The sequence below is a fragment of the Pseudopipra pipra genome, chromosome 11, assembly GCF_036250125.1.
Source record: "Pseudopipra pipra isolate bDixPip1 chromosome 11, bDixPip1.hap1, whole genome shotgun sequence".
NCBI classification, from domain to species: Eukaryota; Metazoa; Chordata; class Aves; order Passeriformes; family Pipridae; genus Pseudopipra; species Pseudopipra pipra.
In genome coordinates, this window is record NC_087559.1 from 13,323,650 (window position 1) to 13,349,318 (window position 25,669).

The 25,669-nt window shown below is 36.2% G+C and overlaps 1 protein-coding gene across 14 annotated transcripts in view; it reads left to right on the plus strand.

The window, feature by feature from the left end:
- ERC2 (ELKS/RAB6-interacting/CAST family member 2) overlaps positions 1-25,669 on the plus strand; it is a 428,559-nt gene that overhangs the window by 119,934 nt on the left and 282,956 nt on the right. For all 14 annotated transcript variants that reach the window (XR_010433483.1, XR_010433473.1, XR_010433476.1 and 11 more), the window contains one exon: positions 9,059-9,226. Coding sequence is in view for 1 of the 14 variants with exons in the window: in XM_064667650.1 (XP_064523720.1) it covers positions 9,059-9,226 (168 nt within the window). In the remaining 13 variants the exon portion in view is untranslated. The remainder of the gene's footprint in view (positions 1-9,058; positions 9,227-25,669) is intronic.

Below are 25,669 nucleotides of genomic sequence, written 5' to 3' on the forward strand. Positions count from 1 at the left end.
ACCCTCATTTTTTTAGCAGTAATATTTCGTTTATACACGAATATGCATAGACATCTCTATATATGCACTAAATATTTATATATAGGCTAAAAAGAATGTACATGAAATATATATACTATATACACTAAAAAGAATATTAAGAATGATTAAGTAGTAAACATTTTTTTAAATGAATGTTTCTTCCATGTTTTCTATGGCATGTTAACAAAATCGTTTCCACAGTTGTTTATATCTTTATATTTAAGGATAACCTCAGTTGAAAGGGTTGAAATCCTAGAAGATTCAATCCTAGAAGTATTTCAAAGACATACTTTCAAGTACAGAAACTTTCAACAGAAGTCTTTTGAACACAATCAGTTGGAAAAGCAGGAATTCTTGTGATATTTTTGGAACAAAATCCGAAGTTTGCAATTTCATTGGTAACGTAGGATTTAGAATTGAATTTTACTACTCCCATCTCCAGACTGCATAGCAAGCTTGAAACAAATAGTAAAAATTCGTTTATGTCTAAAGTAAAAACATACCTTATTCTGACAATCTCCCTTTGGACTTGCTATAAAAGATTATTTGTCTGGTATGGAAAAAACCCTTTTCATTTAGCCATTTTTAGAGGGCCACTGTGCATCCGTTTCGGTTATGAAATCAACTAAATTAGGCTAAGGCAGTATCTTTCCTTGAGAAGACTGCTAATCTTTAAACAACAAATACACATAATGTCTCATTTAACTGAATCTCAGTAGGGGTTTCCTTGCCACATCGTGTTCAGATATTTTAGGTGGGAGATGCTTCAGCCCAAGAGTGGTAGAATTGGTAAAATATTGGCTAAGAGAGGAACAGTGTAGAGAGCAGGACAAGGAAGGACCAGGTTGGGGATAATTATTGTTGAAGCATCTCAAGGCTTGGTATTGTGATGAGGCTTATTTAGTATTTCCATCGCTCAGCTTGTGCCAGACTTTGGGAGCACGCACATGGAAGTGCACAGATTGGAGTCACAAGTGGAGCTGAGATTTGAATGATCCTGAATTCTGAAGTGAGAAAAATGAATGAGATGTGGTAATACAAAAGGCAGGGTTATGCCCCTGAGAACAAAAAAACCTACAACTTCTGTAATGTAAAGCTCGAGGTTGAGGCAGTAATAGTGTGTTAGAGTTTTACTGTTAGCCACCAATAAAACATGGCTGTGGAAAATCTGATCCTAGAATGTATCAGGAGAGAAATTTCTGTTACAGATGGGCAATATTTTTATGTCCTCTGTGAGATCTCATGTGAAATGCAGTCACACAGGTTCAAGAAAGATTAATTTAGGATAGCAGAAGTGAAGAGGAGGGTGAGAGGGATAATCAGGAAAGTGAAAGAACCTTGTAATGGTGCAAAAAAGGCTCAAATCTATCTTTGCATTGTGGTTTCATGTGCAGGGATTGTTGCAGTCAATTAATTTTGCTTATCACTGTAGTGAACTGGTGACATTCCTTCTTCTGTTGGCTGTGATATATTCACTAAGGAGTAGTAATTTCCAACTCTGAGATGAATGATTGTTTACATGGGGTAATCTGACCAGATTCTAAAACATTTCTAAAAAATTATTTTAATTTTTACAAAACAGACTTGTCAGTCAGTGCTCAGAATCTTGTAGCTTATATGCTGTTTCATCATTTGGTATTATTTACATGTCACAGTCTGGTGGTTCAACAATTTGAGTTCAGAAAATTTTAGAGGTGAGTTTTTTAATTAGAGTAAGTAGTTCTAAGAAGTAGTTAGAGGTTTATTCACACTCTAAAAAAATGCAGCAGTTTTCAGAGAAAGGGCTATAACTTGGTTTCTGGAAGAATGTGGACAGGAGAGATACAAGAGCCAAACTGGCATTTTTCTTGGAGAAAATGGTGTGTTGTATTTAAAATAAGCAATATATGTTTAGCTTGTAGTTTTAATCTTCTCTGTTTACAGTGTTCTTATGAATAAAAGAAAAATATTGCCCAAGCTGTTTTATGTTGCTCTTTTTATGAGCTGGCCGTAGATTCTGGAAGATAAGGTTGTAGTCAAACTAATTCCAGCTGGAGCTATTGATGTGTAGGAATGTCTGATAAACAAGTGGGTGACACAAACAGGTGTTCCAGTTGCAGAACAGGGTGAATCATCAGATTGTCTTCCAAGAGATGGGTCTCAGTCAAACCATGAGTTTGAGAGGGAGGCCAAGGATACAGCTCACCCCTCCGAGTGTGACACAGGCTCTCTAGCTCAGCTGGAGACAGATTTCACCTACAGGCACCTCCTTTGTTTGAATGTTCTGAGTGCATTACAAACCTAAATATGCTTTTTGAAAATCACACATTCACTGCTGTGTCAACTATTTGTAATAAGTGACTCCTACTAGTAAAAAAAAATTAAACCGAGAAATCACAGTTTATGTAAAAAGTCTATTTTGACCATATATAAAGCTAATGGTTATTTACTGATGATTCTTACACTGTTATGGAATTTTACATATTTATTTTTCATGAAGCAGTTAAATGCATTGGCATGACTTTAAAAAAGAACATTGTGGCCTATTTTATTTTACTTTCTATTAATCTGTTGCAGTATAATAAAATTTGAATGTTTTTGGAGACAGAAATTTCAAAAGTTAAAAGCTTCCAAGATGGATAGTTTTGTAAATTGGTTTTTAGTATTTTGAATTTATAACTATCATTATGTTGCTAAATAACATTGACTCTGGAATAACTGACTTCCTTTTGCAGTAATTCAAAAGTATTATGACAGCTATAGCTTTATAGTGAGCATAAAAATCAGTGAGGTAAGTTCAATGAGGTAAGGTTAGTGTTGGAAGTTTTATTAACAAAAACTCTGAGTATTGGCACATGAGTTATAATTCCCATGCGTTTTCCAAAATTTGCTTGAACTAAACTGAATATGAAATTCTGAACTTTGGGCTAGTTGCTTTAAACGACCTAATTTTAGTGGTAGGAGTAGGCAAAGATATAAATTTGAATAAAACAGCTGTTAGGCAGTTGGCTGCATTGATAAACTACACATGATCAGAATTCCTTGTGGCATGTGATGTTCCACAAGGACAAGCTTCATACTGCCTGAGGGAGCCATTTATATCTTGGTAACAATCTGGTTCAGCCGAAACCTTTTCTAGTGTAGTCTGACAGTCACTTTATCAATTTTCTCTTTTAAAGAGCAACATAATCTGGACTGGTGCATAAAAAAGAATGTAAGAAAAATAAAGAGAGATTAGTCGAGATGGTGGCTGGCAAAGCTGTCAGGGATGGAGGCTGGCAGGTTTATGAAACCTGGAGGTGCCATCTTTCAAGAATTGAGTAAGGTGCATTTGAGGCATCACACAGTCAGGTGCTTCTCCCACCCTCGTACAGAAGGACTGCAAGAGCTTGTGACGGGGATTCTATAAGGGAAATGGTCTGAGTTTGTTCTCCTGATGTGAACAGGCAACACTGTCCTGTGTTTGTGAAACACCTCATGTTGTTCACTGGCTGTTCTCCTGGACTGCAATGTACTCAACTGCTCTTAACGCCTCTCCTTGTGTCAGTAAAATAGATTATCCTTTAAAGAATATGAAGCCTCTAAACTGTCATCTGAATTAAAATGTAAACTAGAGCAACCATAGTACTCACAGTAGTAGAGGAATGAGAATGTTGTCGAAATAATGCTTGAAAGTGAAATGAAATGCTTTTCACTTTGCAAAGTGAAGTGCCAGCTAACTCACTGAAGTTTCAGTTTGGAAAAGAATGTAAAGCATATCAATTTTGACAAAATTCAGGTTTCTATAGCTTCAAAATGTGGACATGTTCTGCTTTTTCTGCCTTGAATTTTACATACATGAGGTGTTTTTGAAATAAATTAATGTATTATACTATGGATTGATAGGTCCAGCCATTGCTTTGAAAAATATAATGTTTATTACATCAGACTGAAAAATGAGGGACAAATATGAGGTTTTTTTTTTTTTTTTTATTAGCTCTGAAGTGGAGAGTACGGTAGAGACACATGATATCCTTTCTGTACTTGTAGCTCAGTTCTCATATTTGCAAAAGGGCCCATGTGACAATATGCTCTGTGCAGTAACAACTAAGTACTCCTGTGCGGAAAATTGGAGTGACAGATCTTTTATTTTTGGTTTAAATTGGTTTTCATAATAATAACTTCAAATATTACATTTCCCCAGATATATGGGCATGTATAAATACAGGCACTAAGATCTTCAATAGAAATCTGTTATTTTTATTAACAGAAGCTTTTCCAGCAAAGGTGGCTGCATAATACACTAAGAGAGCAAATAACAGCACAGAAAGTGTCAGCAGCCCTGTGGAGCCTGTAGTGGTCACCAGGAAAGGGGGGAATGATGATACAAAAGGGGAGAAGATGGAATTTTGGTACAGTGGCAGAATTTGGCTGCAGCGTGTGCTGGAACAGAGGGAGGCTGACAGTGGGTTGCAGTTTTGCCTTCTCATCACTCCAGGTGTGGTACTACAGTACACTTAGTATTTCAGTGGTAAGTTCAGAGTCAGTTTTAAAGAAATACAGTAAAATATTTGCTTTAAATGGATGTATTTATGATGGTAAAATAAGTAATTCTTAACAGTGAAACACAGTAGTGCTTCTTCATGTTTTACTTCCTCATGGAACTCCATAGCATTAAACCCACTTTTATGAGTGATATATATAACATGGCATATAAGTTAAACAGTTAACAGAAAGGAACTTCAAGAAATAGTCACTACTGGAGCTGGTAGTGAGTGGCGGGTGATGACATGAAGATTAATAAAGTTTGACTTTGAATTTGGCAATTTTTACCACTTACATGAACTTTTTTTTCCTAAAGTATAACCCATTTTTAAGTTTTTGCAGTATGTTGTATATTTCCAGAGCAAGTGACAGAGTTTATTGTGTTAAATAGTTGAAATAAGTAGTTGCTGAGGAAAAAGAAGTTAGACAAAATTAAAAAGCAATTTACTTGGGAAGAGGTCTTTGAAACATTCGATGTGTTAGCTATCAGATCTGTTTTTGCTTTATTTTTCTGGAAAATGATGATGTTCTTCAGACTGCCAAGTTTTACTAGTAAATATACTGCCAAAGCTTGAGAAAAATAAGTCAAGGACTCTTAAAATTACATAGTGTTGAGTGAAAAGCCAAAGAGAGGGGTTTTGTGTACCAGAAATCCTTATCCTTTCAAATATAAAATATATATATCTGATGGTGTAAAATGACCCATATTTAATTTCCTTTCAGATCATATTTAAAATGCCTTAAATGTAAAAGGAGTAACCAAATTGCAGAAATTTCTCATAGTGTACTGGCATGCTCCATCTGACTACCTCATTGTTTCATTATTTTGGAGATATGATTACACAGAACCATTTCCAGGGAAGAGATAATTTCTAATTTTGGCCAATTCATCCTGGCTACAAATGAAGTAGTATATTTTGCTTCTTTTTGTCCACGAGATGAGGAACTGATTTAACAGCTTTTTGGTTTTAAACATCTGGAGGTTCATATTTGACTTATGAAATGATGTCATACGTGCTTAGTGCAGAGCAGATAGGATAAGGTCGCCTGCAGTTCAGGCTGAGGTAGTTTTATTTCATATTATGGGGAATGCAAAAGTCTTGTTTCATGATTACTAGAGGCAGACAGAAGAATTCAGGGAAGGAGAAAATGACTGACATAACTGACGCTCTCTTAAACCTCCACATTGCATTCCCATGGATAGAAAATAAATCTGTACACCCAAGACCACACACAGCGCAGGTTCCCTATTCACTCTCCCAGACTGGCACTGGCTCAGAGTTCTGCCTCTGAAAACTCACGTAGAGCACTGCTTTCAAAATGGCTCCTTGCTGTCAATGGTAGTTTGGGGGATGATGTACCTATTCTATCAAAATACGTGAACTTCATTATGTAGGTGGATTTCTGAATTAAAGTGCTCTGCTGTAACAGTCTGAAGGTGAGGAGATATAAGAAAATAGGTATGTATTTGGCAGATGCTTTTCTGCCACCGAAGGCTGTGCTGGACATGCTGAACTCCTTCTGTCCCAGTGGTTGTAGCTGTCCTTGTGTGAACTGGGGTTGATAGGATTGAGATTCTCTGGCTGAGATTCTCAGTGCAATTGAAACTGCACTTCAGTCATGCTTTAAAGCTTTTATTTGAAGCTACCAAGGCTAGAATTGAATTTTTAAATGAAAACCAAGGTAGTCTTATATTAAGAACAGTCTCTGATAGGGACTGGAGTTCTAGGCAGAAGTTATACCACTTATATCTGAATATATTCAGACCTGAAGTCCATATGCAACTTCTGGAAGAATGCAATTCACCTCAAACATATTAGTTAACTGTTGGAAAGTTACCACGGAGCTGAAAAAACTGATCTAAAGTGTGAACTATTTACATGAAGGTGTGTGGAGTAATCTATTTATAACATTAACAAGAAAACAGTCTGTTTCTGCATTTAGAGTCAGTCCAGACAATTCTGAAATACTGGGTACCTGGTGCTCTGTGGCACAGTCAAGGTTGCAACCCTTGAACTAACTTAAAAGTTTTCATGTGGATGACCTGAATGCTAACCAGTGAAAGGAATAATGGGCTCTGCTGCAGTTCCACATGTGTTTCTTTTTGGTGTGAAAGAAAACCACCATACACTTTCTCTTGTCCCTCCAGTGTGAATTTGTGTCTTTGTGTAAGGAATAGAAATAATGTATTGGTTGTGCTATGAGCTGGCTGGTGGTGAGAGAAAAAGCAGAAAGGTTTAGTTATATGGTGCTGTTTAATTGTGTGAAGGCAAGATTGGGGCCTGAGAAACTGGAGTGGACAGGGCTCTGCTCCTGTTTCCCACACAGGTTGTCACTCAGAGTGGGAATTCAGAGCCATTTACTCATCCTCTCAATCCTCCTTCTTGTGCTCCCGAGTTTGAATGCCTAAAATCCCCATTTCCAAGTTGAATGTAGTGATGTAATGATGGCTGGGTGTGTGCAAAGAAGTTTGTGAAGAAGAGTGAGAATTGTCTGCTCAGCCCTTTGACTGGGGACTGGATGGGTAGGGAAGAGAAGATTATTGACTCAGCAGCCACCCGGCTCAGCCGAGCCCAGCAGAGCTGTATCAGCACATGTGTTATCCCAGTCACTGGGGAACGGTATCAATGCTTTGTTTATCCATCTAATCACCTTCAACTCCCCTTGACTTGAAGCATTAAAGCTTCTGCCTCGTGGCAGTTGGAAAATGAGACTTGCAGAGCCTGACTGAAGAGAAGCGCTCTCGGAGCTCCCGCTGCAATGTTATGACGAGCTCCTCAGCTGCAGCTTAAAGGCCCAACAGAGATTTTTGTGATTTGACTTAAGGGATTGCTTTCAGACACGAAGCAAATAAGTGATTAAATATAAAGAAGACGTGGTAATGAGTTTCAGATGAGGTCTTTAATGTTTAATAAAAGAGGTCTGAAAGTTTGCTGCTACTACTATTTCTTGGTTTCCAATTCAAAAAGTCATCTTTGGATCCCATACTGCACACTGCTTACAAACTGAGAGATCCTATTACTGTAATATTGTAAAAAATAGTCTTAAAAATAAAATAAATCCAGTAGAGTATAAATCTTTTTTCCAGTGTATAGAAAGGCAATGAGCCATTTTAAGAGCAGGAAAAACATGCATTTTGAGATCCAATAGATCATCTAAATTAGTCCCAAACCAAGCTTTAAAATGGTATTGCAAAGACTTTTGCTTTGAATAAATTTAGCATTACAAAACTCAGAATGTAAATAAATATAGATCTGCTGATTGTTTTGTACTTTGCTAATATTCTGATTAACTAGGGGGAAAATGGCTTACTAGATAAGACCTTTGAAATAAATAAGACCCTTCACTTAAAAATGTGAAGCCAACATTTATGCCCTTTCAGTTGCTACTATCTAGCTTTTTATTATGAATTAACCTTATGAATTTCTAGGTAATGAAAACTTTAAGCTCTTATTCTTTATTTTCTACCGTTTGTGTGTTTAAAATTTGGATTATTGAATCTAAAATTTTTCACTTGCCCGACTTCCTGCAGCTCTCTTGTATATGGAGAATTATTCTAGGTTGCCACATCGTATATTTTCAACCCAAACCTTGTCTTCCCAGTGGTGTACCTTGGAGCTAAAACAAGCCTGTGAGTCCACTTAATGTGAACACCTCATGGTTCAGAGCTGCAGAAGAAGCCTCTGTTCAAGGAAACCTGTCTTTGTAATAATAAATGATTTATCTTAGTTCTCTACTTTGCAAGATGTTTAATAGTGCTGACCCAGTTTCCTGGGTATACAATGGTTTCTTGTGTTATTTTATTTACGAATGAGCTTTGAGTAATATGATGCTCACATAGAAAAGAAAAAGTGTCCTTTGGTTTTGAGAAACTTTACATAAAACCTGTTCTTTGCTCCCAAAATCCCCCCATTATTTTATACTGAGAGCTGCTCAACAATTCATTTGTAACTGCTTTTCTGAACCAGAATGTGGAAGCAGGTATGATTTAGTGGAATTCCTGAAGGGACCAATACATGTAAGGTGTGATTCCTGCAGTACTGATGGTTAAATCCAAACATATTCTGTTTCTTTAATGAATTGTCTGCTATTTTATTACTGTTAGAATTGCATTAAGAGAACAATAAAATTGCGTGCTTGAGCATTTACACAGCAAGAAATGAGAATATCAAGAGTGCTTACACTCTCTGGGCTTGTTAGAATTCTTTGGATTTTTTTTCTTTTTAGTGTTTCTAAAGAAAAAAACCCTCCAGTTATGTATATAGAACATTTTGCTTAGGAAAATTGCTGGAATACCCCTTATTTTGTTTGTCAGGGATTTGTGCTTACTACAGAGAAGTACAGTCAGATCTGTTTGTTAAGAGACTTGTGCAATTCACACTGGAGAAAAGTGTAACAAGTAAAAGAGTCTCTTAGTCTGAGATGAATTTGGAAAATCGACATAGAAAAAAAATAATGCACTTCTTAAGTGAAGGAAAAAAAGAGAATTAGAACTAAAACTAAAACCTAAATATGTTTGATTTACTTACTGTAGGTTGATGCCTTGCGGTTACGACTGGAAGAAAAAGAAACCTTTCTGAATAAAAAAACAAAACAACTTCAAGACCTCACAGAAGAGAAAGGAACCCTTGCTGGAGAAATTCGAGATATGAAAGACATGTTGGAAGTAAAAGAAAGAAAAATTAATGTCCTTCAAAAAAAGGTAAGATCACTGATGAAAGGATACGTTGTAAAACTTTTGAGACACATTTAAAGGGAATACATTTATTTCTTATAAGGTATTACTTTTAATATGTTAAAAAAATGCAGGAAATCTGTAGTAGTCAAGTAGTTCTCTAGTATAAAATGTGTTACTGTTATCCATGGAAACATTTTTATAGTATTATATCTTATTTATATTATATCACAAAAATATTAGGTGCTGAAGTTGTCACAAAATTGTTGGAGTTAAATGAAAGTCCTAAAAATCCTGATAAAACTTCTTGTTCCTCAACGTGAGGGATTCAGTTATCCTTATGAACACTGATTGTGGGCCTGCTAAAAGATCTGGATACTCTGTTTTTAGCCTAATGACTTTTTTTTTTTTTTTTTAATGGGAGGTGGGGGGTGTTGGAAAGAGGAGGAGAGTGGGGAAGGAACCTAAATTAAGTCAGTTTTCTGTTTTTCCTGTGAGCTAAAGACATTAAGAAGGGTGGCTCCCTCCAAAGAGTCAAGTAGTCGTATTTCTAATTTTCCACAAATTTAACTAACTGCATTTGCTCTCTTTGGGAAGTTGGGTTCAGTCATTATAGTTTCCACCTGGGGGAGCGGAGAGGGAATTTCCTGTGAAGGCAGCTCTGCAAGGGTTGTGAATACAGTAGTAGGGCATTTATTTCCCTGTCCTTTTTCTCACACTCACAAAAACATTTATGCTACCAGGTATGTTCTGTGTGTCCTGTGTGTCACTCTTTACCATGTGTAGATGCCCTTGTGAACATACAGATAAGTGGAGAAAAAGTTCCTGGCATCAAATATATTTTACTATTACTTCTGCCCTCCTTTTACAGCCACTCAAAGAATGTCTGCTCCTCCTTACTCTATTATTATGTAGGTAGTTCATGTTACTGTGGTTTTCCTCCAGGATTCATGTAGGGTTCACATGGTCTAGCTGTGCTTCTGTCTGCAATTGCTTAAGTGCAGAATTAAAAAAAGCCAAGGCCTTATTTTCCAGAAACTGAGAAGACTGCTTTTTCAGGCCTGGGAAATAAAGCCTATCAAAACTGGGATATAAGTACCCATCCACTTTAATCCTATTTCTGAATATTTGCCTTTTTAACAATGTTTATGATGTAAAAGATAGAAAACTTCAGGGCTTTTATCCTGTGCTGAATGCTGACTAGTTTTGGACATTGCTTGAGCATTTTGAAGAACAGAATGTGTCTTTTCTCTTTGTTCGTATTCTAAAAAAAACCCCAAGCCCTGAACAACCCAACAATTTACAATTTCTCTTGTACTTAGATCTTGAGGAAATGGATCAGTATGGGGAATGTGAGGATCAATAGGGAATCAGTGATAAAAATTTTGTGATGAATAACCAATCACAGAGCTATCAGCACTGTCAGTCATGTCTGTGTGCTCAGAAATATGCAGCATGACATATTTTGTTCTGGTTTTAATACATTATGGCTATTTTATTAGGGCATTCAGATGGTCCTGCCACTTTGGCACCTGCCTCTTAATGGAAATAATCACTCTCAAGCTGCACCCTCTCTCCTCACTAGATCATAGAGTAAAACATGTTATAGCCTCATTAACTCTAGTGTACAATGAGATAAATAAATCCTGCTAACAACTAGGTGCAAAATCAGAGTTAGTAGTAAACTGATTCTTTAAAACTGGAAGTAGCAAGTGCTTCCCGTTCTTTGTGAGTTTTATCTAGATCTTAGATTCTTCTGACTGTAATAATATCATGCTTGTCTCAGTTTTCTTCTTTCTGTGTAGGGCTAAATTATACATCCTTGTATTTTTATTTACTTTTGATATGAGGATTTATGAATAACCAGTTATGTTAGTGCCTTTAGTTATTGGTGCAAGATAGATGGCTACATCTCTCTCCACTCAGCCTGAAGTACTTCAGTCAGCCTAAAATAATATTTGTTTTAATGGTTGTATTGAAGTAATTGAAGAAAGAAGAATTTGTATATATAGTGCTTGGTAATATTTCTGTCAGTAATAACCTGAAACTGAGGAGGAAGGAATATGTAGGTTGGAAATATGCAATTTCTAGTCTTTCTCTTACGTACCTAACTGTTATCTGCTGTGTGAAAAAAAATACAAAGGAAACCAAACCAAACTCTGAAAAGCTCCCTTTCGAAACTGGAGCTGTTCCTTCTCCTTTCTGGATAGCTGTTACACTTGGAGGGCAGGACAGGTTCTGTTGATGGCTCTCTACCAAAGGTGTGGAAGAAACAAAACCAAAACAGCAGTGGTGAGTCCCACAGGATGGCGAGGAACACACACAGGGCAGTACGTTGCAGAAAAAAGTTAGATAAAGGGCATTGTCCTCCCATGCAGTGGTTTTGGTGTAATTTTTGACCAAATTGAAAAACTGCTACACTATTTAATATAATTTGCAGGCTTAAGGGAGGCCCAGCTCTGGAACAGCATGTGTTTAGAGGATTTGGATCAAGGTAGATTGGCATGGAGTAATAATAAACTTATGTCAATGTCAGAGGTGCAATATTACTTAATATTTCTTTTCTTTTAGAATCTTTGGCACCACTTTTCCATTTTAGTGCCAGTAAAGTTGGGTATGCTGTTTTAATAGCCTTGTTTAACCTGGCAAGGCTAGTCTTACACCTCATATCTGTCAGTTTAGCATGCAGAGGGGCAGACCTCAGAAATCTTTATGTATTTCGTAGCGGAATGTGTAAGTTCTATGAATATGGTCGAGTTGAAGGCTGAAGGGCAAAAGTGCTGAATGTGGTGATGATTCTTTCATGTCCCTTTTTGTTCACAAATTCTCTCTTTTGTGTAGTTGCTATAACTGGTACATTTTGTCCTTCAGGAATCTATAGGTATGCAAAACCACCAGTTATGTGCTCTGAAGTGTGAGTCTGGGTGTTGAAAACAGTAGCTGCTGAGACAAGAGCAGTGCAGAGGATGTAGACCTGGATCATATTAGGACAACAGCTTGTGGAAATTCTTTTGTGAGGACTGTCATAAAAGAACACCAGCTAAAGGGGGCTAATATAATATTCTACTTTGACTTGCAACATAACTTTTTATGTAAAATGTTACAGTTTCCATCTTTAATAGTTTAGGCTTTGTGATTGATGAAGTGCTACATGACTGAGGGCCCTCACCTACCAGCTAATTAGCATTTGTAGGAAGTGTCATAAAGTCTTAGTTCTCATGTAATAATTGGAATCTGTACTTGGAGTGGCTGGACTGTTCACATGAGGTGATATTGTCCAGTTGGTGTTAAAGTAAAATGTGTTGTACAATTAATTGTATGCATTACTGCGAGCTGTCTTCTGAAAAAGAGAACATTTACCCATGGTCAGACTAGGAGTGTACTGGGTAAACAAGGGAGTCCTGCCCTTGTGCTGAGAAGTTTGCATCAGTATTATTGCTTGATGCAGGAATCCTGGCTAAGAACACCACTGAAACTTGAACTGCTGAATCCAGAATGGTCTGGGAAGACCCCAGAGACCATTTTCTTTTGTTTGATCTCAACAAATAGAAAGTGCAAGCATATTGCTGATAGAAGATGCCTTTGGATTTTTTTTCGTGGTTTAGTCAGTTGGAAGCATGTTTTTGTATTTCTAGAAAGGGATCATGACATGACGAAGGAAATTTTTATTAACTTTGTCAAATTCTGTCAGAACATTGTAAATAGACTGTTATGTGAGCTGAGGTTTTGCAATCACCAAATCAGAGTTCTATTGTAGTTTTGGAATCAGATGACAGATTCTGAACTAGTTGTTCTGTAAAACAGACCAGTGTTCTGACTGTAGATTTAGAGCATTAAAAAAAAATTAGAGAGTCCTTCTGGTGTAACATGGAAGTTTTGGTGCTGCAAAGCTGCTATGGTGACTGTTGACTTGTGTATTACTTTAAGAGACGTATCTTCTAATATTATATGTCCATTTTAATAGTACAGCGTTCAGTGTGCTGAGAATTATTAAACTGTACTTTGGCTTCTTGTGCTTGCAGCTTTGCCAAATCATGGTGTGTTATTCAGATAAGGCAGTCTGAATAAATATAGCCAATTGCTCATCTAGGGTGGTGGTGTGACTGATCCCAATACATTATCACAAAAATGGATCCTGAAGGATTCTGCACAATAAAATGCAGCCTTGGGACCCTTCAACTTTGCACGTGGTACATGTTGAGACTATTTGATATGTATAAACCTCCCACTTAAACCTAACCAGGCCTGCTGTTGGGAAGCTCTCAACCTGTTCACAAAGACACTGAGAACAGTGCCATTAAGATTAGAGGCAGTGCTTATTTTCACTTTTCTTCATCTTCTTTAATTTCCCATTGTTTGCAACATGTTCCCTTCTCAATATGAAGGGAAGCATCTATTCCTTGGGATGGCCTTCACTTGTCAGAAAATATTACAAGAAGAAAGACACATGTAGTCTTTCATGAAGTATGATCAAACTGCAGTTGGTCAAACTACTCTGATTTCTGTACTAGTAATGTATATCTCTGAATAGGGAACAAAGAAACGTGTTTGTTTGCATGTTTGAAAATCTTAACTGTAATTTAAAATCCTAAAAGTTAAAAGTATTAATTTGTCTGCCTTTGCCATCTGTGGAAAACTGAACATTTTGGATATCTCTTTTAATTCATTTGGGAGCTATGGGGTAAGAGACTATTAGTGAAAGTGAAAAAAGTGATTGTTATTTGAAAAAATAGGTTGAAATAAGAAATAAGTGCTTTGAAGAGATGCTGTAATATATGTGTGTATGTTTGTGTAGCTTAGTATGATACTATTGCTACATATATTATTAACAAATACATTAAGTTATTAACCAATACATTAAACTTTATAAATGTAGTTATATGTACAGAAAGGAATCACTCAGTTGTAAGATCTAAAGAATGATGTAGTATAATATAGAGATGAGAGATGAAATAAACCCACTATTTTGGGAAATAACAAATATGTGTAGATTACTTGTATTTAGAATTTTAAAGACAAATCCTGAAGTCTAAATAGTGTAAGTTATTCTAGATCAAGTTATTCTGGCTACTGTTGAGAGGGTTCCTCACACACAGCTCAGATGAAGAGAATAGAACAGCACACAGAAGTGCTCTTAAAACCAGTGCCATTTGCAAAGTGGGACTGAGCTTAATGAGGTCCTTACATAAGGGTTTCACACTGCTAGTGTGACACCAGTGCTACTGGCAAGGAAGGAAGCTGCCCTTCGGCTCTGAAATGTCAATACTAATTAACAGAGTTATCTTTAAATAAGACATTAAGTTTTATTCACGCCGAGAAAGCAGACAACTCGCATGCTGGGAATTTTAAGCTGTCTGAAGAGTATTTTCTTTTTAATAGAGTTGGAGGAAATTCCTTTTGAAGTGTGAAAGAGCTAAATTATGTATAGTGTGACTGGGGAAAAAAGAAAGTAAAAGTTGTCATACTTTGAGGTGCAATAGACCATAAAGGAATTATTTAGGGAAATGGATGACGACTTATGTATCTGAAAAAGAGTGAGGGAGAATCAGAATTGTTTAAGAGAAGATACACGGTTTTCTTCGAAATACTCTTCCAAGACATGTCATAGAAGACTACTGATTGGAGTTAAAAATTATAAGGAAGAGTTTTATAGGAGTAATTGGGAATAATTTTACACAGAGAGGTATCTTGCTGTCATGAGTTAAATTGAATTTTTAGCTGCTGGCTGATAGGGGAGTGTATTTGTGTGATCCACTGTTTTTGGACCTGCATCTTTGAGTGGCAGTGGGACTATTTGCCCCCTGTCTTACAGCCGTTTACTGCTGAATCCTTGACAACTCATTTAAATAACACAAAATCACGTGTTCCAGGAAGTAGCCCATGGAACAAAGTATTGCACAAACCCAGAAGGCTCCTATGTCTTATTTACATGCTAGTCTTTTTCCTGAAAGCTCTTTCAAGCTCCACTCTCCAGGTGACTGATTTTGACAAGGAGGAAGGAGGTTGGGTGGCTTTTCACCTGTGACTGACACAGGCATTGACAAGGGGGATTCAGAGGGACAGGCTGATCTCAAATCATAGTTTTATGAAATGTTCCTTAGGAAAATAAATTAATCAGCTTGTTAATTATATGTAGTAAAACCCATCAGAAGACAATTTTAAATCTTGAGTGATTCAGAAATGGTACATTTTATGTATGATTTCAACTGAGAGATGGATGTTTTTGTCATAGTCTGATGCATGAAATATTTAGCAATATAGTGACTGAATAACTTATTAATCTGATAAACCATCCTTATCTTATCCTGAAATAAGACAGTAGATCCCACTGCTCTTGTTCATCTCCTTGCTAGGATAGGCAGTTACACTTGATCAGCAACTTGACCTAATGTATATCCAAGTTTGTTATATCTGGAAATAACAAAGAAACATTTCCCAATAAATATAAAAGGTAGGCTTATGCATTAGCAGTTGTTTTGTACCAATTTTTTAGTATATTAAATTTCTACTCTTTTCTGGCATAGAATCAAACACCTTAATTTATGCATTGCTGGAGCTCCTTGATGTTGGCAGTTGTGCTTTCCTGGTGGTATTCCATTGCTTGTCTGTCTGACTGAGCAGTCTGTGACTAGAGACTCTAATACCTTAGTAAATTGGATATTTTATCACTTTTGGAAAAGCATCACCTCTCACCTTTGAGTGGAGCTCTTATTGGCTTTATGAAAGCATGAAGTTCAAAGACTTCAGAGTATGCATGCAGATAAGTTTAATGGTAACAATAAATGAGAGTTGTTATCTTCATACTTCTCCCTTCATATTATTGTTACCAGATGTAACCAGAGGTAGTGGTGCCAATTTGGTCAGATTGCTTTGATAATTTTCTTGTTGCCAAGTAGTATGTATTTCTTGGTGGGAGAATCAGTGGTGGTATGTTTGAATATGAGTAGAATAAATCCAAATTTAGAATGGAATCTGAATCTAATTCACTTCCTTCTAGCACACCTGACTTTAATTTTTAACGCCTAGCCAGGCACAGTGCTAAGATCAAAGTGAAATAAAGAGAACGGGGTAAAGCAGTTCTTGGAAAGTAAAAAGAAAAAATGGCATAACAGTGTGTAATCTGTTATATATGAAAGAAATATTGGGCTCATTTGCCATTCACTTAGGAATAAATCTGCAGTAAATTTGCCAAAGGTAATTATGTCAGCTTAAACCCTTACTTATCAGGGAGAAAAATCAGGCCCACTTATATTTATTGCCTAAGAGATGCCTTATATTTGACAGCAGAAATCTCCATTCATGTCCCCAGACAGGCATAGAGTCCTTATGGCTCTGTGCTTAACCCCATGCCAAAGTGAAGTTAAATGCTTTTAACCCCATGCCATGGGAACTTCTACACTCTGCTCTCTGTAGTACTGCTGCTGATCTTGGCTGAGAAGCTGCCAAAGGTCCCCATGAATAGAGTGTTCATCTTAAAGCAGCTGCCTGTTGATAGACAGGATTGGGTGGGTGTTAAAGCACATTTTATATGTGCGTGAAATACCTGCTGTGTCTCATCCCAAAATCTTAATCTATGGTTAAGTCTGAATTTTTGTTGTGGCTGTCATGGGAACCATAAAGAGTTTGATTTTTAAAAACAGAACTCCATGACTTTTGAGAGTTTCAGATTCTTTGCATGTTGGGAGGTGGATGTGATAGTAAGCAGCTGGACAAATGTGAGGAACTTCAAAGTATACAAATAGAATATAGTAATAGAAAACAGGGGTTTGCTTATTTAGTTGCAGAAAAGATCATCCCTGTGAACTGTTTGTGGGAGCTCATCTTCTAAGTTGTGTCAGATTTACAAAACATGGTTTCTTGCATGACATTTTATGTGCTCAGCAATTCTCACTGTTTGCCCGCTATAATTGCTGCTAATTTTTATATACTGTCATTTTATGATGTTTAATATAATTCCTCCTCAACCTTGAAATGTTTGAATTGCAACACCTTCCATGAGTCCTTGTACATCATTGCAACTTTGGGTAGAGGGAGAAGAAGATACACCTCATAGACAGCTGCAGGTGGGGTGACAAATGAACCTGTTCATACCATCATCCATGGGAATTGCCTTCCCTTGGCAAGGCAGGAGCATTTCTCCTTCTTGGGCATGTTGTAGTGCTGACAGCAATGTTTAATGCTGACAAACATGTCTTCTTATTGAGACCTGTGCTACAATTCATGCTGTTGGACGTATTTCTAAGTAAGGGCTAAGTCTGGGTTTTTTTTGGGAGGGCATAGGGGTGGGGGAGGATGGGCAGTGCTGCAGCCACTGGTTGTCACTGTGGCCTAAGTGTTCTGCTGCAAAACCCATTAAAAAGCCCCAAACCCACAAAAAGGCTCAGGAACAAGAATAAGATTTGCTTGGTTTTGATTTTAGACAATGCCTGTCATAGACTACCTGAATAACAATCACAAACTACCTGATTAACTTTTGGTACTAGTGCTAAAATAAAAATTCCCTGAGTAGAGCAGTAGAAAATCATATCTGTATATACTTAGTTCTGGAATAAGCTCTTTGCCGTGTTTGAGAGTTCTGTAGCATTGAACTTGGAATCATTCAATCATTTAAAACATCCAGACTATTAGTAGTATCTATCATCTTCTGAATGGGAAACACTGAGAATGGAAGTACTGTCAGACTGTTGTAGTTTCATTGTTAAGCAATGCTCCATTTTTTTAAAAGAATTTTACAGTTAAAGTTAAGTGCATGTTCTTGAGGAGAAAACCTGAAAAAAATTGAGTTTTTTAATAATTCTAATGCTTGCAGAACTATGGAGATGAGCAGTAAATCTGTGTGATATACTGATATAGCCATCATCTCTTCAAAGTGTTCTTAACTGCAAACTCCTAACTCCCTGCTCTGCTGAGGGTTTTATCTCTTGTCTGTCAAACAGGAGGGCACATGTTTCAGGTACTGAACATGGAGCTAAAAGGGCTTAACACCAAGGGAGAGAAAACTGCATCTGACAGTTGCTGAAACTTCTCAGTGTCCAGCAAAGAAATATCCATCAGAGAAAAAATATTACACGTGTGTTCCCAGCTCTAGTGCAGAATGAGTGTCAGAGTCACTGACATTGTGATAGCAGCTTACCTCCAAATGCATCTTCAGGATTTTCCTAGAGTTGCCAAAGGGACAATGACTGTTCTTCATAGATCCTTTCATCAAAGCTTTTACAATAAATAAAGAAAAAATGAAAAAAACCAAATGAATAAGGATGGCTAAATTGATTAGTAAATCCTAGGCATCAAAGACTAATGGAAAACTTGGTTGTACTTTATAATAATTTTCCTTTATTTTTGTATAGTTGATGATATTAAAGTGAGGCTAAGTTATACATACAAACCTGCTGGATTTTAGGAGATACATGATAAAGGAAATTCAGTGATTTTTTTTTTTTTTTAAAAAGGACATTTTTCTTACCAAAACCAAACTATCTTAAACACAAAACTGTATTAGGTTACAGATTACTTCCTATTCAGACATTTATATAAAACATTGCTGTCTTACCTTTGCTGCTATAGAAAATCTAAACTGTTCAGCAGATGTTGATTAAAGACATCCAAGTTGCTGCGTTTAACATTTCAGTTTAAGTTTAGTGGTGCTTTGATAGTTTATATGTAGAAAGACTGTTTGGCCTGCAGTAACTAATGGTGAAACTCAATATGTGCATTGTCTTTCGTGCAGCTATAGTGCGAATATTAAATTACATCTCATAGTAACAAGAATCTCAGTTCTCTGATGAACATTTTGAACACTTCAACTCTTAATGGGTATAAACCTATGTACATTGACCATATGTCAATTTAGAATGGTTAAGAAAAGACATCTTTAAAGAGAGGGGGCAGGGATATATGTTATCCTTCTGCAAAGCTTTTCTTTCATGTAAATGCATTCCACTGTCCATTATATATCAATATAGATGATTTCTGTGACCAGGGAGCTCAAAGGAAACTTTCCAATAGAAAGGATATTATTATTTCTGATTAATTGCTGTCTAACCACTTAAGCTTCACTGCTGTGGGGTTTTTTTCCCCTATTTTTTACCACTGGTACTTAAGGAAACTCATTTAAAATAATGCCATGTGAAACTGTATTCTCCATTACAAGCTTTTGAATGCACTTTCTAGAGACAGGCTGCTCTTACAGTAGAAATCAACATAGCTGTATTGAATTCATATAACCATCCATTAGTTATAGTAGTAAGGAGGCAGGACTGTTAGTTTTACTTTCAATGTAACATTTTTTGCTATTACAGAATTTTTTTATTTTTTCATTTAAAATTAATTTCAGCTTTTAGGGCTTCCCTTCTCCTCTTCAGCCTTATTTTTAAAATACGGTAAAGTTTAATGTTTTTCCTCTGTTGATTTTGATAAGTATTACATTATTAATTAGAATACTTTACTGGAAACCTGGGAAATAAGAGAATATTGGATATCTCAAAAAATTTGTAAGGCTGGGGAAAGAGTGCTGTAATTAAGGATTAAATAGGTCTGAGCAGTTTTAAAGCACCATACTGGCACATTTGTCCCTTCAGGTGTGAAATATCTGTGATTTACGAGTTCTGTGTAATTAATTTATCATTTAGAATTGAGAGCACTACACTTCTCTGAAAGCCTTTGAATAAAAAAAATATACTGAGAGTTCTCTGTGTTCTGAAACAATCAAATAAAACTGACATTAACTCAAGTGAATTATCTATCCATATTTTTGAAGTCTTTATACCAAATATGTTTAATATTTTCACACAGTTCTGTGTTAAAAGGATGTTGTGAACCTGTTCTTATAAGGAGATATGCAATCACTGTTGTAATGTAATTTGTGACCAGAGTCTTCTGACAAAATTAGTTGTAGCTGCAGGTAGGCATTTCCTATATCATAATTGTATATGGTCGGAGTTACATTGTCCCGTGGAAGACTGTGATGTTTAAATGTGCATTTATTTTGCTTTTGTCTAGACTCTTGTATCTTTTATAACTTTCCATTGGAATCAAAACTACAGGAGTTGCTTAAATGGGAGATGTATTGAGTTTCACATTCAAACCTTACAAAGCATGTTAAATATCTCTTTAAACTTTCCAGGAAAGGAAATAAAGGTATTCTTTTCTTTCACTCAAGCTGGTGATTTAAAGAGTAATCTTAAGCCATCAGTAAAAATATAGAGTGGTGTTGGTAAAAACAAAACAGATATTTGGAAAATATTGCAGTGCATATATACATAAATTAAAAATGTATGAAAAATAGGCAAGAAAAACTGGTAGACTACAAATTATGGTAGAGTTTAAATTTGCTGGATTGGCCTACATAGAAGTATATGGTATTTCAGTGAAGTGGTGACTTTCTAGACTTACAATATTTTATTGTAAACCGTAGTTCTGGATTGATTAGGAAACAAAATTAATCTAAGACAGCAAGAATGAAAGTGAAAAAATACCCTAGGTAATAAAAAAATTAATTACATTGATTGGACTTGATTTAAGAGTTATCGAAAAGGATAAATGAGCTATAGTTGAGGGGTGCTTATTTGGAGTGGAAAAGCAGACTTTTATCTCAGATATAACCTTCTTCGTTGTTTTCATTTAGAAAATATTCTTCAGTGTTTCAATTAGGGAAAAAACAAACCAACCCTCACCACCTTTAAATACAGATGGGGAAAAGAAGTGATGACTAGCCCAAAGAAGAAATTTGGAGTGTTAATGCCAGGAGGCTGAAGGGAGTGATAAATACAGTTTATAGAGTATTTGAAATGGGATGTGGTAGTGAAAATTGCCAATATTCTATCCTCAGAAATAATGGCTAGTGGAACAATAGATGATAACTGCTCTCTTAATGACTTCTGTGTTATACCACCTGAAAAATAATGTTTGAATTCAGATATCTCATGGTCAGAAGAATGATGTAAATGTAAAAGTGGTAAACAAAAATAATAGTTAGAAACCTGTGGGGTTCAGGTATCTGTCTAAAGCTAATAGAGTTTAGTTTTTTATTTTAACATTCTGAAGGTATAAATATCCCAAATGAAGATAAATTATTTTAGACAGTGTAAAACTTAGAAAATGAGTAGCATGAAATCAGACTGACAAGGTCATCTATTAAATGACTGGATAGCCTTCAAATGGGAAAGGAAATTCAATTACCATAGGCTTTTCATTGGGTGTAACATAGGCAGTCCTGGAAAGGATCTGAGAGCATTATAGTATGTTCCACTGCCCACAAGCAGGATTTGAAGGAGATTCTTAGAGTGAATGAAAACATTGCTTTTTCTCTAGAGATTAAGTCAGGCTTCCAGCCTCTCCACATCACAACCTGCTCATCCTTTTCACTTTGAAATGAAGTCCAGTTAGAAGATTTCTGCCTGTTATTCAGAACTGGAGGTTATGGCTCTTTTCACTAATTAAAAAGAAATATTTTTTTCTGAATTTCTGTTTGCCTATCTTAATATTTTTCCAAAGTATGTAAAATTACCATATTTCTCTTTAATGACCACATTGATTCTAATAAGATATTATACAGGGAAATATTTTTTATTAAAAATAAGGTAACATGCTTTTTAGCACCTTTCTTGTGATACATTGGATATGCAAACCTAAATCTGTCTTTGGAACAGACTGGTAAGCTATCTTACAGTTTATGTTGTTTTTACATTTCTATATATGTTTCCCTTCATGGATCTGTGTATTTTAAAGCCATGTGCACAACATACACCTCTTGTGCTACTTCACATTCCTGTTGTCCAGTGTATTGATTTCTCCATGCTCCTTGCTCTGGAAGACTTCCTATCCTACTGCCTAATTGGCTCTTACTCTCTTCCTGCAGCCCCCTGAGGTGCCTATTCTTACTCCATTTCCTTTGTAGCTTCCCTTTTCAGTATTCCCTGTTGCCCAACACTTGTCTATACAACTTGTCTGCTGCCTCTCTCTTCCCACCATCTGTTAACTTTTTTTATGAGATGTACTGTAACTTTTCAATCTGGGCAGAGGCACCCAAGTCTTCTCAATTGATACAGATATAATAGGAATGACAAGATACAAACTAAAAGGTAAATCACTGTTCACATTCAATGATATGTATTAAAAGTATAAGAATGCCAAAGCAGCTTTTTTCTACATATGAGTTTACATGACAGTATATTAGTATGTACTTCTCTGACTTGTACAGGACAAAGTGTAACAATTTTCCATGCCAAGTCTTGAGAAATTCTTGTGTAAGCTCACATAGCCTGATTTATATGCATCTACCCCAAATAGTACAAAACTGGCCATGAGTGACAAAAAAATCACTAGATGTTTTCAAATACCTGAGAAGTAGGACTGAGCAGAAAGGTATGATTTTTCATGGTTAACTTTGAGAAGTACTTCAGGTCATGTTTTCAGATGCTCTCAATGTGCAATTGGGCCAGACTTGAAAACAAGGTCAGTAATCAGCCATTACCCCGAAACTCATAAAGTACTGTGAGATGTAGGAATTCAAACCCAACCAACCCAGCTTGAAAATCTGGCCCTTGTATATACAGACAGCTGTTCTAAGAAGAATTAGCTTGTTAAGAATGAACTTCTACCTCTTTGTGTCATTACTGGAATTATGTGTTAGTCTATTTTGTATTTCTCTATTTACTGTCTGGAAAATACCTGTTGCATTTTGAATTACATCACAATAAATACATATAATGAGAGCAAAAACTTTTCAATGGACATCTCACAAGACTGTGAGTCCTGCTTAGAGGAGTCCAAGAGTCAAGCTGTTTTGTTCAGAGAATTTATTGGCCCCTGAGGAGAAGGAGACAGAGACTGAGTATTTCCAGATACACAAGTGGATATTATCATCCCAGGCTTCTTTTGGCTGGCTTCCTGGGGAAGGTTAATTTTAGCATTAAGTTCCAGCTCTTTCTCAGCTGGAGTCTGGCAACAGAAGCCAAGCTTTCAGTCCAGGAGCTCCCTTCTGTGTGACAGCCTTCTCCTCTCTTGGCTCCATTTGCCCACTGACCTGCTTTTATAGCCCTGTAAAAGTATCAGCTGACTTGAGGGCAGATCTCTTCCCTAAGCAGCCCTGGGGGAGTTTTCTTCTCCTCTCTGTGTGAAAACTCAGTGCACACATCTTCTTCCTTAATGCTTGTTGATTCCTCTGAATCCTTCCCATACCTGTACCTTTGAATCCCGTATTATGGAAGGAATCTAGAATTTCACAGTAAGTAAAAATGGATGAAATATTTCCTTCAGTGACTGCACAATAAAACAAATATATATGCTTGTTTGGGAAGAAGAAGAAGAAAATATACTTAGCACTTTTGATCTCCAATTTTAGTTGCATTTGCCTCTGTTTATTGATGCAATAAGATGCTCTCAGTTTCTACATGTACATTAGTATAGTAGGCTGATGTTTACAATTATGGAATAAAGACAATTATATTAAAGTCACAGATATAACAGCGCTTTATTGCAGGTACTGACCTGCAATGTCAGTATTGAGAGAATATGACTGTGTATTTCCAGTAAATGATACACCTTTCCCCCTAGTGATCGAGGGGGAAAGACGATAGGTTCTGTTCCTTTAAATATATTTTTTCCTCTCTCCAAAATTCTAGGGCAAATGTATTTTTTCTTTAGGTAAACTTTACCATCTTTTTGGAATTTTTTTTATATACTGTAATAATACTTTGTGCTTCTGTACTGTACTGTTTTCCCTGAGATTTTGCTAATCCTCAGTTGATACTCCATGCTTTTAACAAACTGAATCACATGGAATATATGATGACATGGGAAATACTTGCATATAATTCGTGTAGATCTTTTGATTCTACCACAGACTTATTTGCTTTCCTCAGCCCACTTCAGTAAAGTTTAATTACTGTGTAACATCTGTTCAGAAGTTTGATATCAACGTAAATTTCATGTCTTCATTAATCATATCCTTTTTTGTGTTCGCAGCTTTATGACTCTACTGTGGTGAATGTGTTGAGTAGACTATGAAATGGGTGGATAGACAGAGTGAACATATGGGACTAAACTGTTCAGTAGCAAGAATGTCTTCTGGATCTTAAAATATCCCTGTATTCCTATATTACTTTCTCCTTAGGACAGAGATTTGTTGTAAGAAAATGTGCCAAAGCATTTATAGTAATTTGCAATATAAAAGCAAGTATTAGTCTTGTTCAGGTGGCAGAGGAAGCCTCCAGCTTCCTGTTTCTGTGACAGCCAAGAGAGGTGCAAGGGCTGAAATTTCATTTATAAAAAGTGGGCTTCAGGTACTGCAAATCTGAAAAGATCTTATTTCTTTTTGGGTTACTGTATCTGTGGTGTATGAGAGAATTTTGAAAACAGTTGATTTAGTTATCAACTAATAGGAAAAAGAAATGTAAGAAATGCATTTTCCTATTGTTGTATGGAGTTCTGATAAAGTCTTGGCATTCAAGTTCAATATATCACTCAGTCATACTACAGACCTTATAAAATACAAAAATAGAAATAAAAGTATGTTTTCCCTTTTCAGAATAAAAATTGAATAATGGCCCAATTAATACTATTCCATAGAATCATATTCATATAATTATCTATGTTGGAAGAAACCCTTAATATCATCAAATCCAACTGTTAATCTAGATATCAAAATTACACATGCAATTTCCAGCCTTATTTTTTTCTTTAAAATGAAAGAAAAAAATCAAATCAATGTTGAAATCCACACTGAAAAATAAGTGTCTGAATTTTCCTTAATATCTTTGCAGTTTGAGAGAAAAAGGTATGAAAGATACTGACACAGAGTAAGCTCTGTCTTTATGTTAGTCTGCCATGACTAACAATTCAAACAGAAAGCACAGCATCTGCAAGCCAAAGGATACCTTGTCCTGGTTATTCTGCTCTCTGGTCATGGAGGCCTCGATGGTGCTTGTGCACGATTCAGCACGAAACAGAAGAACTGATAGAGTTCTGCTGACAGATTTGGGAGTTTGTTGATGAAATAGCCACTTCTGGGGCTGCCTTCTGCTTCTAGTTTCTGTCCCCATGGTTGCTGGGATTTGTGTATCCATTTGATATTTTTTTCTGGGCAGTCTTCAGTTGACTGTCTCTTGTTTAGATGATGATATTAATTTTTTGCAGTTGAGGCATTTGATGAATAGCGGTGGAAGTGACTGAGATACTTCAGACTTCCATTTTCAAAACCAAATGTACACTGAGTTTGAAATTTAGTTCTCTGTCTGTATTTTAGGTTTGTTCATACAAAAAAAGTTGTATATATCTTGAAATAGAACAAAATTTAATCCCAAGAAGACTTGAATACACCATTTCTCACTCCTTAGAAATGTCTTTTGGCCTGGTTATTACTAGTTATGTAATGTTGATCTTCTGATCAAATCTAAGTATAACTGCCTTTTGCTTTTTCTTTTGTGGTTGATTCTGCTGCCCGTGTTTGTTAATTACTTCATCAAAGATTTT